The 16,976-nt window shown below is 34.8% G+C and overlaps 1 protein-coding gene across 4 annotated transcripts in view; it reads left to right on the forward strand.

Moving 5' to 3' along the window:
• The window catches only part of MIB1 (MIB E3 ubiquitin protein ligase 1), an 82,172-nt gene extending 66,597 nt beyond the window's left edge, over window positions 1–15,575 (forward strand). For 3 of the 4 annotated variants that reach the window (XM_061995452.1, XM_061995454.1, XM_061995455.1), the window contains 5 exons: window positions 265–457; window positions 2,598–2,676; window positions 3,570–3,683; window positions 4,716–4,816; window positions 9,673–15,575. In XM_061995452.1, the coding sequence (XP_061851436.1) occupies window positions 265–457; window positions 2,598–2,676; window positions 3,570–3,683; window positions 4,716–4,816; window positions 9,673–9,813 (628 nt within the window). In that variant the 3' untranslated portion in view covers window positions 9,814–15,575. The remainder of the gene's footprint in view (window positions 1–264; window positions 458–2,597; window positions 2,677–3,569; window positions 3,684–4,715; window positions 4,817–9,672) is intronic. The other variant, XM_061995453.1, reaches the window with a different exon arrangement.
• The last annotated feature ends 1,401 nt before the right edge of the window (window positions 15,576–16,976 follow it).

A 16,976-nucleotide genomic window follows, 5' to 3' on the forward strand; every position in this document is an offset into this window, starting at 1 on the left:
GAAGGTGATTTTATTCTTACATTCATGAGATGCTATTCTAACTTGTGTGACCTCTTTCTGTACAGTGTCTCATCTGATCAAATGATCTTGCACTCTCTTGTGTCAGCTGTACATTTGGAAATAATACAGTTCAGATTGCTTTATGAAGGTACACTGATGCCTGAGTGCATTGGAGTATATGGATAATCAAACAATTGATGTGCATTTAAAATTAAGAATTGTTTAAATTCTTAAAAGTAAGTTTGACTGCATGGTTCTTTGTAGTGGTCAGGTTGGTTCCAGAAGCCCATCTATGATCAACAATGATTCTGAAACCTTAGAAGAATGCATGGTGTGTTCAGACATGAAGAGAGATACTCTGTTTGGCCCATGTGGACACATTGCCACGTGTTCTCTGTGCTCACCACGGGTGAAAAAATGCCTCATCTGTAAAGAACAAGTTCAGTCTAGAACAAAGGTAAAAACTTCCAAAATTTATCGATTCTCTATCTGTTTTTAATGGAAAAGTAGAAGAAGAGGTCATGGACAAGTGTAGTATATTTTAAGCTGTATTTTGCATTACAAGTGTCTCACTGAATGGAATTAATTTTCAATCATAATGGTATCTTGTCCCAACATTGTATGTTACTCTTTTCTATTTGCATGTGCTCCATGTCCTACCTGCCTCTCATTCTCTCTCCACTTTGCAATGTCTTTATTATTGAAGTCTTCAGAGTTCCTAATCACAGTCACTTGAGGATACTTTATTTAAATTGACTTTCCCTTCCCACCCTCACCACCCCCCGTGTTTGGGGTTTTTTTTGTTTTCCATGTTAAGATAAATTGCAGCTTTTCCTGGAGTATAATTTCCTTCAGTAATATTCAACTCTTTTGAGTTCTTTTATTCTTTAGCACTACTTAGAAAGATGAATTGTCTGTAAACTGAGTTAGTTAATATGTAATTGTTTTTGAAGCTAATAATTACTTCCAGCTTTCACCTCCTCTTTCTTTGGAGTAATAGATTTTATTATGCTGTCTTTTTTCTTCAGAATAGCAAGCAGTTTTTGCCGTATTTTGGGGACCTAGTTTCAGTGAGGTCCTCGGGTTTCTCAAATGGATGTCCCCAAGTACCTGTGATTATATGAATACATCTCTGGTGCTTTTCTTTGAGTATTCTTTTATTCCCAACACCAAGTCTCTTTGTCTTTCTGTTGCTTTTTGATGGTTTAAAAAAAAAAAAACCCCTCACGTTCCCCACACAGGTTTTCTGATCTGTAGGAAATTGACTGTGTTCTTTTTAATCTTTTTCCAAACACATTTGACTAGTCTGTGATATTTTTTTCTCTGCCTCAGAGTAAATATAGGAATTGTAAACACGAAGTTGTACTGGTTTTACTATTCACTGTCTTATTCTTACGTCTTACACTCTTAACTGTTGTGGAATGCATGTTTTCAAAGGCCAAACGTTAACATTGTGTGAGCTCATTTTCTCTAGAATTTCTTTATACTTAGTGAAAAGGTTCTGCCACTGGGTGATTCAGAGCAGCAAAGTAAGGTTTCTGCTTCCATTCATCCATCTAAAGAAGCTAATCTATGGAAATTGCTTTCCCAGGTGAAAGCTAACCTTCAATTTTGATAATGTTCAATTTTTTCGGATAACCTTCAGTTTTTGCCAAACTAGATTGAGAGTGGATTATCTCTTCAATACTTCTCTTGTGCTGTTCTGTGTAAAAACTTACAGTAATATTTGCAAAGCTGAAAAAGTAATGAACCTTCACAACAGTTCTGTGAACTGAAAGAGGTGGTCCAGGCCAGTATGAATGGAGTTATATGTGGTGCCTATGCTCACACCGTATATTCAGTTAATCTCATTAAAGGGTTTGAGAAACCCTTTAGTTTTAGTATACTGAGAAACAAAATATGAAAACAGATTACTGTTAAAGTCTCTTGTAAGTGAATTGCATAGAATTGTGGAATACCTTTAATTGGAAGGAATGTTTAAGGTTAGACATCTAGTCCAACCTGCCATGCAATGCACGAGGACATCTTCAATTAGATCAGGTTGCTCAGAGCCCTGTCAAGCCTCATCTTGAATGGGTCAAGGAATGGGGGCATCCACCACCTCTCTATTCTAGTGTTTGGACACCTTCATTGTGAAACAATTCTTCCCGAATCCAGCCTGAATCTACCCTCTTTTAGTTTAAAACCATCCCCCTGGATCCTGTTGCAACAGCCCTGCTATAAGAAGTCTGTCTCCATTTTTCTCATGAGCATCCTTTAAGTACAGAAAAGCTGCAATAAGGTCTCCCTGGAGCCTTCTTTTCCCCAAGTGTATGTGATGGAACAAAAGAGGAGAAAAGAGTAAGGAAAAATAAATATATACTGTCTTAGCTGCTTCTCTGTGTCTATCAGTGTACTGAACATTGAAACAGTGCCAACAAGTATATATTCTTAGAAGTCAGTGTGACAGCTCATATAAGTTACATTTTTGAGGTACTGCATTAGTTAAAATAATACTAGATGTAGCTTCTTAAAGTCCCCGTGTCGTGCCAAAGAGAGTGTAAAAGCTAGTTAATGTGGAGAGCATTTCTCACGTGTGTATTTATCATTCTTTACAGATAGAAGAATGTGTAGTATGTTCAGACAAAAAGGCGGCAGTGCTATTCCAGCCTTGTGGTCATATGTGTGCCTGTGAGAGTAAGTAAAATTGACAGAAGTTCTCTTTGAACTAACCTTGAAACAGAACATTTTTTAATCGGATTGTTTAAAAGCTTGTAAGTAATTCGACTTCTGTTCCAGTTTACTTGATGGGTTAGATGTGATAGTCAGAATTTTGGCATTATTTGGTGTGCTGAAATAATTGGAGGACAAACGAGATTTTCAAAAATTCAGGAAACAAGTGTTCTTCCATTTGAATTACTTAATTGTGAGTGGGCTTGCTGAGATTATAGAAACCTGCTGTATATCATTAAAACTTCTGAAGTAATTAGGCTTAATTTTGTGGCTTTGTGGAGGGGTTTTTTTGGCATTCAGATGTGCAAAAGTGGTGTTTTAAGAGAATATTGCAAATAAACATCTAATATGCTTCATTATTAATTATTATTAATCTCCAAATTTACACAAGGGCTATTTATATCAAACTATATCAAAAGATGTAGTTTTGCCCATTTAAGGAACCATACCTATTTGCCCTTGGAGCATTAGGACAGTAAGTGAGATCCTTTGTTCTTAAGGAAAAAGCAGGTAGTCAAGACATTCTTGAAAGCCCTGGTCTCAAATGTGTATGATTTTACTTTTTAAACTTCTGTAATTCTTGGAGAATAGACATCTATTTGGAGAAAGAGGAACCTCCTTGCTTGAAATATGTTAAAAGAAGACAAACAGATTTACTTTGAATCCCAAACAAGACATTTTTTTATGGATATGATTTGCAGAAAACTGTGTGACAATGAGCACAAGTGGATATTTTTCACAGAAGCATCTGTTATGACATTGCTATATAGTTATTGTGAATAAACAAGCTCACGGATAGGAAAGAAGAAAAACTAAATAGCAGGAATCAGAGTGGATTTATTTGTCTGTCCTCTCAGATTGTGCAAGCTTGATGAAGAAGTGTGTGCAATGTCGGGCAGTGGTTGAGCGACGAGTGCCTTTTGTAATGTGTTGCGGAGGGAAAGGTACAGAAGATATCACTGATGATATTTGTGAGTGACTTTCACATTACCTCACCAACTTCTTATTCTCGTTCTTTTAAATGACTTAAATCTTTCCTCTCCTTTTTAATGAAAAGTTTAATGAAAACTCCATTTGCTTTTTGCACTACTTTCCACACTGGTAGCAGCAGATGCAATGGTAACACAAGTCATTGCACTAAAGGATTGCTTTCAGCATCCAGAGTAGAAGCTGAAACATATGACTTTTGGGCCACTTATTAATGGCCTATAAGGCAAAAGCTGAAGATTGTAATTGTGCAAGTAAATATTTTCTCTTTTTACTTCTGTAACTGACTGGTAAAGGAATAGTAAATAATTTGCATTAAGGTACAGTCAACTTACATGACAGATTGTTCAGTTTTACTTCTTCTGCTTTGACTAGTTTATAAATTTCTTGTGACTTCTCTGAATAGTTCCTATAAGTTACTTGTATTAACTCTGTATGTGTGGGATGCAGTGTTTTAATTGAATTTATGTGAATTAGAGTATTAGATCATTCTTGTCATACTGTTGCTAAATAGATAAATATAAGAATAATCCTTAAAATCAAGTTTTAAATACCCTGGAAATGAAAAATTTGCCGTTTGATATACTTCGCATTTTTTCAGTTTCTTATTGTGACATTGCTTCCTAGATCAAATACAGGAATGTTAGTCTGAGCTTGTTCAAATTTTAAACAAACCACTTCCAAGAAGCTTGTGCAGTTTTGAACACCAAATACAATCATCTACATAGATAAAAAGTCTTTTCAATGTGAAAGGATTTGCCTTTATTTTTCACATGTACAAAAAAAAATTACTGCAGGATTGTATTGACAAATACAATTGGCAAATAAGAGCTCTAAGAACATTAAGGGGCTTACAGGCATTTTGAGCATCATTATTGAGGAAATTTTTGTCAAAGCATTGTCACTAAACTCAAATTCTTTATGAGTTGAGCTGCAGTGATGAAGCACGCTGGAAAGAATTATTCCTTTGACATTAGACTGATGCATAATCACGTATATTTTTCTCTAAATTACAGCAAGTGGAAACATTCCAGTTTTACAGAAGGACAAAGACAACACCAACGTCAATGCGGATGTACAGAAGCTGCAGCAACAGTTACAAGACATCAAGGAACAGGTAAAAGTGCTGGATAAAAAAATTTTACGGACCACCAAAATAATTGAGAAAGCCAATGCATCTTCTGTTATTCAAAAGAAGATGGCATATTGAAGTGCCTCACTTCTGCCATTTTAGTTAAATAACCAATTTTTTTGAGGTGTGGTGTAACTTGTATGTCTTCTGTGTAAAGATTTAAACAAATAAAAATCAAGAGGCCATGTTTGATAATTCATCTATTAGAGTACCTGTGTTGGAGTGACTAAAAAAGGAGCCAGTATTTACTATGTTTGTCTGTTAAGCTCATCTGAGTGTATAGGTACAGCAGAAGCTGTTTCCACAGAACAGTAATTTATACAAATTGAGTATGAATTGTATTGATTATTCATTAAGTTACATGCAATTTAGAAATTTAATGAAATCCAGAAAGTAAAGATATAACAAATTCTAATAGGTAACTGTCCGTTACCTGAAACACTACTTTCTGGATTTCAACTGGAAGCCCAGTTCCATTATAAATGCTTAAGTAGCTGTATGCATGTGGAACTTTCCTCTGTGAAATTATTATTTCCTTGCCTTTCCATGTGAACAAATTAAAACTTGAGTTTGAGATTTTTCAGCAGTAGAAGGCCTGGGGTATCTGACTGTTGTATGAACTTACTGTCTTAAAACCCTGTTAATGTAATTTTGGACTCCCCTACATATAACACAATTGGAAGGAGATTTTTATGTGCATAGGAAACAGAGAAGCATTCTTACTGTATTACTTTCCTTTTCCTCTTGTAGGCTTAATAATAGACAATAATACTTCAGTGGTAGTAGCATCGCATCTTGTCCTGGTAGAGATGTCCTGAGAGTTTTTGCTCTCAACTGTCCATGTGCATGAAAGTTAAAATATTTAGATTGCCAGGTTTAGGGACCATATCTCTAAATGACTTAAATTGGGAAGCTAATGTCCTTCTAAGAGCTAGCCTTAGTGGCATGTCTGAAGAGCTTTTCCTGAAACAGAAATTCAAATATTTAGTTCAAAACAGATTCCTTTTGTAGTTTTTGTCTGTAAAAAGACATGCAAATTAAAAATTGTCATTTGAAAAGTGCCTGTCCATCTTGATGATAACAACTGGGAGTTCTAGATCTCTCTGATGTCTTATGTCTACTGTTTAGCTTCTGGTTTACTTCTTAACATTGGATAAAAAGAATAAGCTCACTTCTTTGGCATTTAAAATTCTATGTGCAAAACATGCAGATGAATGCTTAAAAATAAATAATCTGTTTTCTTCAGATTTTTTTTGTTTTTTCTGGTTATGTTATTTTAGGAGTTCATAGAAGATTTGAGTTCTATTTGGATATGCTAATAGTCTTGTGTATAGGGGCATGAAAGGAAAAATACACTGCAATTTTTCTTCTTGATTAGATGTGATCTCAGTTTTTTTTCCAGTTTTACTTGGACACTCTTTTGTTCTTAAAAATTTTGTCATACTTTTGAGATTTGCTAGCCAGAAGCTTCCAGAAGATTATGCTGCTGTATTAGGGTGGAGACAGAAATTACTTTATACATGTCATTTTCTACTTGCATTTTCTGGTTTTAGTACTTGCAGTAGTAAGAAAGATCTATTTTTGGAATTTTAAGTGCATGCTTTTGCTTTGAAATGCACTTCTGTCCAGTAATTTATTTTAAATCAGTATAAAGTTGAAGATTATTCAGTGCCCCTGAGTAGCAAGAGGTCATTCTGGTCACTTTTATGTGCACCTTGGCTTGAGACTCTTTTGTGTTTTCCTCAGTGTCTTTTCTGCTTAGTCTTGTGACAGGGCAAGTTGTGTGTCGCATGTGTGGGTGACTTGTTGGATTTGATTAAAATTAGACATACTATTTTAAATTTGTGCTTCAAATGACACACAGCATTCCACTATAATTGTGTATTCTTCTGATTTATGCTTTAACAGTCCAGTCTTCATGTTATGTTGATGTTTTTGTACCTAAAATTCATTTGTTTTCTTTCAGCAGGTATAATCCTATGTTTCAACTCATGCCTTGAATGATAATCTAGTATGTTAGTGCAGCAAGCTTTTAAAACCGTTTCTTATGCCAAGCAGAAGTGATGCTGATGTCAAGTCTCCCATATCTGTGACCACATCATTCTTCAGGGATTCCCTGAATGTGAACCTTTTTGACTGTAATTGCAATACCTTTGCTCCATTTCATACATAATCACCATCATCTGTCTTATATCTTACGTATGTTCCTTCACCATAATTACATCACTTTGTCCTTAAATTTGTTTTGTCACTGCGCACCTGTATATTGTTGGAAAACAGTTTTTAGTAATGAGGAATTGATATTTGAAGCAGTTTGAAACAGTGTGTTAGTGGTAAAAGTCTATTTGAATTGCAAACCCAGTTATACTTAAAGATGCGATTAGCACTTTTTCAGACTACTTCTGTTTATCCAAAGAAGTAATTCTCACATAGAACAGGTATAGTGCCTTTCTATACCATTTGTTTTCCTTCAAAAGGTGAGAGTCAGATGTTTCAAGCAGATAAAAAAAACAGAGTATGATTTCACATAGAGAACGTTCTAACAAGCTAATAGTACAATAGAAACAGATACTGCTTATTTCCTGTTGCTGTGGCACAGATTGGATATAAGGTGTGCAGTGAACTTTCTTCCACTGGAAGCATGAAAAGCTATTGGTTAAGTAATGAACGCTCCTTGAAAGTTGGATAAAACTTAGTTATTTGAGCTTGTACCCCACTGGGAAACTGCTGAACTAATTGAGAAAATCTTTGTCAGAATGGAATTGCATAACAATTCATAGCAACCAAACCAGGTTTGGTTGATCCTGCCTTCTGAATTCTCCTACTGTATGAAGTAACTTAAAATAGTATTACGTTAAGAAATAAACCAGGTAATGTATTTTATCTACTCTGCATTTCTTCTAAGCAGGAGAAACTGGCAATTTGGTTGTACTATATATAATTGCAGAAAAGATCTATAAAATGAAAATGTTAGGATTTTTGTGCTTCACTGTAAAAAGTGATGATGTTTGAACAGATTGGTTTTTTATTTCTGAGTCCCCTAATGGATGATATTTTCATTTTCAAATCATATAATTAAGCTGAAAACATAGAATAAAGGCTACAAGGTCTTCCTCCAGAAATAAGATTTCAGTTTGCTTTGTCCATCCTTTGTCAAAGGAAATACATTAGTCCTATCTGATTATAGATTCTTGTCACAGGACAGCTATATAATCATCAGAAATAGTTGTTTCATTGATATTTGAAGATGGTAGATTACTGGAGGAAGAATGCTCTGATTGTCCCATTGGGATGTAAAGGTGATGGCTTGGTGTGAAAGGAGAAATGAGTAGGACTGGGTTACTGACAGACAGTTGATCTTTTGCAAATATTTAGTTTGAGAGTGTTTTGTTACGGTACTGGGGTAAAGCTTGAACACAGCATTTTTGGGAAGAATGAAGAGGTTTTTTAAAATATAAACTGGCATAAGAATTTGTCTGGAAGGGTGACATCCTGCTAGCCCATTATACTGGTATCTTGGAGACTAGAACAGGCATTTGACCAGATTGCATGCTAATTTAAACTCTGTATAAGCAGACTGAAGGTGATGTTTTTGTTTTTTTTTTTCTAGTTCATCAACTAAGCTATAAACTCTAAGAAGCAATATCTGTTGATTCCCTAGAAAGTGTGCTTTATTGGTTATACTGAGCAGGGTTCCTGCTATGTGTTCACACTCTCATTAGAGAAATGGAAGTAAACCCCCAATGATGAGTATGGAAACCAGTTACAGGTGCAAGGTGGTGATAAAATGGATTTGCATTTGATGAAACATGACCCTTGTCGCTATTTCTTATCATATATGACATCCACGTATATCAGTGTCAGATATTAGTGTGTCTCAGATCTGGGGACATCTTAGATTGGATTTGTTGGACTGTAGGATGGTCTTAACAACTATTATCAGTTATAACATCTATTCATTTACTAACCTTTGATAAACCATTATAAATGAAATCTTAATACAGCTGCAATATGCTTATGGTGAAGGAACATGCCTTACCAAAACTTCAATTTCTGCACGTGACAAAAGGTGAAGGACGTTGTTCCCTGGCGGCTTGGTACAAAATGAATTTTGCCATTGAAGAACTTTAGGAGATCTTTTTGGGGCATTCACTGTCACTTTAATATTCAGCAATTAAAACTGATTTTAAAAGTTTGCTGTGCTGCTGTTATGACTGAAGGTCACAGATATATTCAATATTCTTCATTTGATACTTGAGTTGAAAATATAGATAACTTCCAGGAACAAAGGCTGGAATTATCAGTGTTTAATCTTTATGTATGTTTTTCATTATGTAGCATTTTTATTGCCTCTTCACGTGCTCGGTGCTTGGTACATAAATGTAAGTAAATTAATGGCTGGGCAGCCTGACAAGAAATTGGTAAACCATTACCCAAGAATCACACATACAAAGCTGTTTGTGTCATTTGTTCCCTGCAAGATTACATGGTGTAACAGGGCATGTTGCTCCAGAATGTCTTAACATTGCAAACTTGGGTAAAAGCAATGTCAGCCTACTACTGGCTTGTCTTAGGAGTATTTTTTGGAGAAAAGGTACATAGTTTTTGTGTCATGATAGTATTGGAAGAGCCCAAATATTTTAAGCCAATGTGAAGTAAAAATGTGATTTAAGAAAAAAAATAAGAACAGTTTTAAGGTCAGTGGCTTAGTTATGCCACGACAATGATCTCATGGGGTTAAGGTGGCACATTTATTATCTGTTGTTAAATTTCCATAATTTATACATTGCATATGTATCATGACTGTCATTGACTACATAATCTGTCCAAATCTTTTACAGACAATGTGTCCTGTCTGTTTGGACCGTTTGAAGAATATGATCTTTCTCTGTGGCCATGGAACGTGTCAGCTTTGTGGAGACCGAATGAGTGAATGCCCTATATGCCGCAAGGCAATTGAAAGAAGGATCCTTTTGTATTAAACAGTGGAAACAATGTCTTGTCTTAGCTTATGAAATAGTAAGGACATTTTGAAGACTGAAACCTCTGTAACTCTGAAAGGCAGTAAAGGGTTCTAATGAAAACATTTCTATTACTGTAGCACAGGTTCATTAGATGATATTGATTGAAGACTGTGAACACACCAAATAAGAGAACAGTATTTCAACAGTCAGCTTTTAGCTTTACTCTTAAAACACATCTAAGCCTGAAGCTAACTTAAAGCAGTCTTTTTTTTTCTTTTTTTTTCTGTCATCTTCCCCTTAAAGTTTAAAGGGACAATCTTATTTTTGTTTCAGTCATGTTTTTTTAATGTTTTTTACTGTATGTATTGGGTGTCCAGTGATGTAAGGAGTTTTTTTATGTTGTCAGTTAATATCAAATATAAACATTTAGGATTTTTTTTTGTTTATGTTTTTCTGGAGAATGTTGATATTTCCTGTGACAGTTAATTCACAATAATTTCTGTCTTGAAATGTACAATAATGCAAAATCAATACCAATGTATACACATGGTAATAAATATACTATCCCAATAAGATCAGGCCTCAAAATACAATATTAAAATAATTCTAGTTTTATCATGCCCTTTGTTGCTAAGGGTGAGTTGGGAAGGAAACAGTAAAAAAAAAAGTTTAGGAAGATGATGTCCCCAAAACTGAACTTCAGGCTAACTTAAAATAGTTAACTTCTTAATTCTACTAGCACTTAATTTTGTATGGAATTGCTTTTAACTTAAATTCAAAGGAAAACATTTGAGAACTGAGTCAGTTATCCATTTGAGACAAATGAATTTGATCAGTTGTAGAGGAACATCTATGTATGTGGGGCCATTTAAAAAGTCTGAATCTATGAATTAGGAAATAGTAGAGGTTTGCAAGATTTCTTCTTGTAAATAATTTGGTCTCTAGGCAAATGGTGTCATCAGCAAAAGAGAAGATATAATATTGTTTATTTATCTAGGTTGTGTCTTAACGCCAGAACTTAACCTGTGAATGTTACTGGGTAATACTGCAAATTAAGATACTGCTGACAGAGCAATGAATTTTGTGAGCCGTGTCTAGGTGAATTAAAATTGGCTGGAGGAGTTAGCTGTCACTGATGTGACAGTGGTGTTCCTGACGCTGAAAAGGCTGCTGTCAGGAACTACAGGCTATTAATGTTTTGATAACAAGTACATCCTTCCATCTTTTCAGATGGAAGAAGATAGGCTGATTTAAGGACGTCTTGTAGCTAAAAGGAATGTGTGCTTAGTCCTAAGTGATCTGACAATTTTTACAGTGCGTAGTTTATGTAGCCCTTAGCCATTGTGCAGACTTCACTTGGATGTGTGCTTGCAGAACAAGAAAGAAATCGATGCCGGAATCACTTGGATGATTAATCTTATAGCTAAGATTAATTTCTCATTTAATTCTCATTGCATATGTGAAAAATGTGGGAAAAGGGATAGTTCGGAGGAAGATCCAAGTAGGGATAAAGGCATCAAATTGTGATCTCTTCAGATAAATCAGTTTCAGTCTTTTGAAGCTTATGTTGATGTGCCTGAATTCTGCAAATGTTGGCAAAAGTCTTAGAAGAGTGTTACTAGTAAAATGTAAAGACAAATGAACTTTGTAAGCAGTAAGGTTTAACCACTGAGTATAGTTTTCCAGGAAACAACTACAGTGGTATGTTAGAAAAATGTATGTAGAGTGGCGTTCAACATAGCAAAGTGATGTAACACACAGCCTTTCTATAGCAATCTTTAATCTTGATCCAGATTTGCAAATGTTCATCATTCTTTTCAGTAATTTTTCATTGGACACAATCCCAATCTAGAGTCAATATAGTAGTATAGTTTATTTTGTATACTGGTAGTCATCTGTTCTCAGATAACCTGTGTATCTATGGTCTTGGCCAAATGAAATAGCCTTCCCTTTCTTGCTTCTTGAGTCCCTATTCTAAAATATCTAAATGTCAATCATCTTCTAAAGTTTTTAATATAAGACTTTTAATTCAGTTCAGCATTTCACCGTTTCCACTTAAAAGTAATTTTAGTGTAGGATGTGCCATTTGACAATCCATTCTGAGTTTTAGCATGTAATAGTTCAGATCTGTACCTCTCTTTCCTCTAGGTCTGGGTAGGCAAATTTTGAAATTCGTATCCTATTTATTCTTCAAGGGGACCTGTATAAACTGTTGTCAGCACAAAGACAGGGTGGATTTCTTCTTGCTAATAAGCCTTGGGTGTAGCAATTGACACTTTCCTAATTCTTTTTCTCTGGAACCAAGGCAGAAAATGCTTTTATTTTCAAATTACTTGAAAATGCTCCAATTTAGCAGCAATTTAATAATTCAGATGAGGAAGAACTGATCCAAAGCATTCTGGGTGGAAAACTGGAGTTGAACATTAAATACTCCATACCTGCAGGAGGCACATACAGTAGCGTAGATAGGTGAGTACTCTGTTAGGCTTGTAGTTCTCAACAGAGAAGCTGTAAGTTATTTTATAACACTCTGATATTTGGATGCCATCACAGTCCTGTGGAAATAGAGACAAAGACTGAAGTAGTTTTTTGTAATGTGGTCACACCAGAAGTTTCTGACTGCATACAGCCTTGAGATTGGATTCATTTGGTAATGTTGTGAGCCAGTTGAAATTACAAGTGTATTAACTTGATGCTTTTATGGTGCCATGAGAAACAGCTCTTAATAACAGGTGAAAAAGCTGTACCTTGCATGGGAAAGGCTACACAGTGCTTGCATTTCAAAAAACTTGAGGAAAAATGTTTGCAAATCCAGTATCACTTAAGGAAGCAGATATTTAGATCCATATGCTGTCTTTGGATTCTGATGTAGAAAGTGAACCAGTTTTGAGGAAGCTGGTTAAGTTCATTCACTCAGTTTAACTGATACCATCTCTGCAATGTGCATCTCTGCAGTGTGCAAGTATTTAGTTGGATAACCCTTAAATAATTGAAGGATTAAAACCAGAAGCTCAGTTGGAAGCCAAAGGGAATCATAACAAGTAGGAGAGTTGAAGGTATATCATTGTGCCTCTATCTTCAGCAAAGATAAAAGTGTAAATCTCATTATTATTATTATTATTATTATTGTCACTAATATGAGTAATGTGGAAGGAAAGAAAAACCAGGAAGGCATTTCTCTCTAATATACTGTAAAATCATAAAATATAAGTATTGCAAGTTTTTAATATTATAATTATTGCCCAGTATTTAATAATGGTTTTGAAATTAAATTGAATTAAATAACTCAATTTGTTTCTTGAACCAATCAAGAAGGCACTTAATACATATTTGTTCAGGTGTGTGGTGTGCTCAGATGTTTAAATAAAATACTTTTTTTTTCCCGTTTAGTAAAATACATAAAAGATCACATCAGTACACAGTGATTTTTAAGGTATAAAGACAACCGGAGAGGCTAACAAAATATGCTAAATAGTTTTATCTTGTTAACTTCTGTATAACTACGTTTGATTTTTTTCCCCAAGCCTACTATCATTTTAACTATACTAACTGTACCGCAAGCTTGCATGGCACTTCTCAAAATTTGGGCTATTATTACCAACTTTCCGTTTTGTTGAAATAACTGTGTACTTGCACATTAGGAGTTTGCAAGAATCCTTTTTTTCTGATGTGGATACTTAAAATTACACTGCAAGAGAATAAACAAGCTACTTTGTAAATGTGAAAGCTTGGTTAGGAGGCATTGTACTTAACTTGGACTGGGTGAGGATATAGCAAATTTGCACCAAGTGCTTGTGCCTTGTTAGCATTGTCTTAAAATTGATATTTTAGCTTCTTTTAAAGGCATGAAATAGTCTTTAAAAATCATCTAAGTACTTACTATGTAGATATTTTCTAGAGATTAAGTTTTATGTATGCCTAATTATTTTTAGCAGTATTAATTGCAGTGTGTGTAAACACTAAATTGTCTGAAGAAGCTGCTTTGAGCTAGTGATCTAAGCTTCCTCTAAAAAATTACATGTCAGAAACTGAGTTTTTACTCTTCCAGTAGCAGCTGGTGAACCGAAGAACCTATCCTGTTCTTTGTGCTGCATGGGTCAAGTTTTCACTTAAAAAAAAAGAAAAACACTACAGCCTAAATTTTAGCAGTGCTACCTCCTTTCTGTCAACGTGTTGAATTCTTCTCTAGTTGTTCTTTGTCTTTGGGAAGTGACAGAGAACACATTCATTTTGTTTTGCTTTGTCAGTTTTGATGCCTGAATATGTTGTGAAGGTTTTTTTTACTGACTGTATAAATTCCTTACAGTAGAAGTGTGTGCTTTGCCACCATGTACCTTGTGTACCGTTCTTGTGTAAGTTACGGGGATTTGTACCGTTGTCTTTTTATGCATGTCATAATTTGTGTTGATGAAGCGAAACTGTTATCTGCAGAAGTTTTAGTCTGTTCCATTTTTATAGCTAAGCCTATGGCAAGTTCTGACTCAGGGCTTTTTAACAACTTACACACATACACAATATCCTTCAGCACATCTTGGAGAATATTAGAGATGTAGTGACCATACAGTGCCTTGATAGAACTATTAAGTGGGCAGCAGCCATAGAGTCCTTAACAGAATGCAAGTAACTTTTGAATCTAGTTAATGAGTTGATATTAATGTAATACCCCTGCCATGGATTTATAAACTTGTATATACTTTCTGTAAAAGAAAATCCACAAATTTAGGTATTGTTAAGCTTTCTGAAGGTTATTTAATGGTTGCACCAGTCTTGGGGGTCTGAAGGGCATAGTATTCAAATTTACAGAAGCAGCATTTGTGGCAAAGACAGATAATAATGTTCCGTATGTGACATTTTTAGTGTGCAGGGAGAGTCATTGTATAAACAAATACATAAAAATACCTGCTTTACTCTGGCCCAAGAAGTCTTTTATACAAGAGAGAAATGATCAGCAACAAATCTGTGTGTTTGCATGCCATTCCATAGTTAAAAAAAATATTAAGTCTCATTTTGAGCTTCTAAAAAATATTTTCTTTGTCCTAAGAGTTAGTGTCTTTATGAATGCAGACTGTTCATATTAGAAAACAGGTTTTACTGAATCCGAGGAAGATTTTTGCTTTTGTTAAAACTGACTTTGCATTTTCAGTAAACAGTGGAGTTTGTTTATTGGAGAAATTTAAGATTATGTGAATGTAGTGGGTTTCTGTATGTAGATAGCATTATATCACTGCCTTCATTAAAATTGCCTAGTAAGGTCTAAGCTTTTCAGAGGAAATGCTGATGTACTGTATGGTTAATAAAACTTACTATATAAGATGTATACTGACTTTTTCAAAGCTGTCATTTAAAAGTATAATTGGATTGAATTAATACTGTTTTTTGCACACAAGTTGGTGACAAGGGAGCAGTGGATCATTTAACTTCCTCCTTTTTAGTTGTAACAATGTTAGGTGTCACCACAGAACTGGAAAATTGTAGGCGTGAACAAATGTTTGGTAACTGTTAGTTGTTGACATACAATGTTTAAAAGTTCACCAGACTTTTCTTTTTTGAGGAAGTTTGGATTGCAAAGTTCAAAAAACTCTCATTCTTTATCTTCTATCCCAAAGAGTGAGTTTGTAGCAACATCAGAAATGCTACGTGCCTTTTAGTCACCCAGGTACTCAAATATTAAGCAGCATAGTGGAAGTGTGAAGGGTGGATGATATTGTAACAAAAAAAAAGGTTGATTATCTATGACATTTGTGCAAATTTTTCTGTAAATATGCAGCTCATGATACTGTTTAGAGCTGCTGTTAAATTTATGTTAGTCTCTGGGTTTACTTGGAATGGAATGGCCTTTACAGATCTGACTGCGTGAATGTGATCATCTAAAAATCTTTTGCCAGATATAGTAATTCATATTCTGAGACAGTGCTGCGTCATAGTTGATACATCTTAGGAATCCTTTTAATGGGTGCTTTCAGAAATATATGTAAATAGAAATGAAGGCAACAGAGACAACCAGACTTCAATGGCTTAGTGTTTTAATTTATCATAGTGTACAAGTGAAAAATGAATTGACAGAATAAAAAGTTTGTTGTTCTCTCTCTGTTTCTTTTCATTTTTCAAGATTTCTTCAGCTGTGGTTTATATGAAAGGTCTATGTGAAAATATGGTCTTTCCAGACATCTCTTTTAAAAAAAATGTGTTTGAAAACAATTGATGCAAATTGTCAAAATACAGTTTAAATAGCCACTTTTTTTTTTGCTTTGGGACTTAGAAGCCGGTCACATCTCCATACCTGTTCATTGAAGGTAATGGGAGCAGAGTTGCATAGGTTTAAGACTTGATCTCTGTGGTCTCCAGGATATTCAGGCCCTAATGTTGGACACAATGAAAGCTGCTTGTTTGATATTGATGATTTTAGATTTTGAGACAGCTGCTTCATACTGTGTGATATAATGAATATAATTTCTAATATAAATACTGTATGATATAATTAATGTCTGTATAATGCATTTTGCTGTTCAAACTAATTACAGCTGTATCCAGTATGCTGCCATCCGTTTGTGATGAGGGTAATGAAACCATGGAGATTTCCTTTGGATTTGACATTTAATTAAGTCCAGAGGGTAGTGCTTCTTGGATATGCTGTAGGTAAGAAAAAAATAGCAGCAGTAAATAAAAAGTGATAGCTTTGCTTTTCAGACCTGGTTTTCCCCAACAGGGAAAGGTAATGTCAGTCGGAAACCATGTTGTTGAAGGTCTTGTTCTTGTGCTTGGTGCAGTCCTGTTGAAGTCAACAAGGTAGCCTGCCTTGGTAAGCTTTTACTTTAAGGAGTGAAATCTGTCAACTGTTCTGGATACTTAGGAAAAGGTTTTGTCTGGAAAATACTTTAGGTATTTAAATACTTTATTCCCTTTGCAGTAATGAGAGTAGTATGTTCAGGCTCTCTAGGAGATAGTTAAGTCTTACTTTTTTAAAGTTGTTTTTTTTTTTTTAGAGAGTGATGCTGTGATGAATTGAAATGGTTGAAATTACACTAGAAATCAGGAGCTGGGCTAGCTGGTAATGTGTAGCAATGCAAGACTTTAAGTTATAGGAAATCTAGTACGAAAATCTGTTTCTTACATTGGATTTATTGACATTTACTGCTCTGAAGAAGTTAATAAAAAACTTTTTAATTTCCACTAAATTGCCA

The sequence above is a fragment of the Colius striatus genome, chromosome 4, assembly GCF_028858725.1.
Source record: "Colius striatus isolate bColStr4 chromosome 4, bColStr4.1.hap1, whole genome shotgun sequence".
NCBI classification, from domain to species: domain Eukaryota; kingdom Metazoa; phylum Chordata; class Aves; order Coliiformes; family Coliidae; genus Colius; species Colius striatus.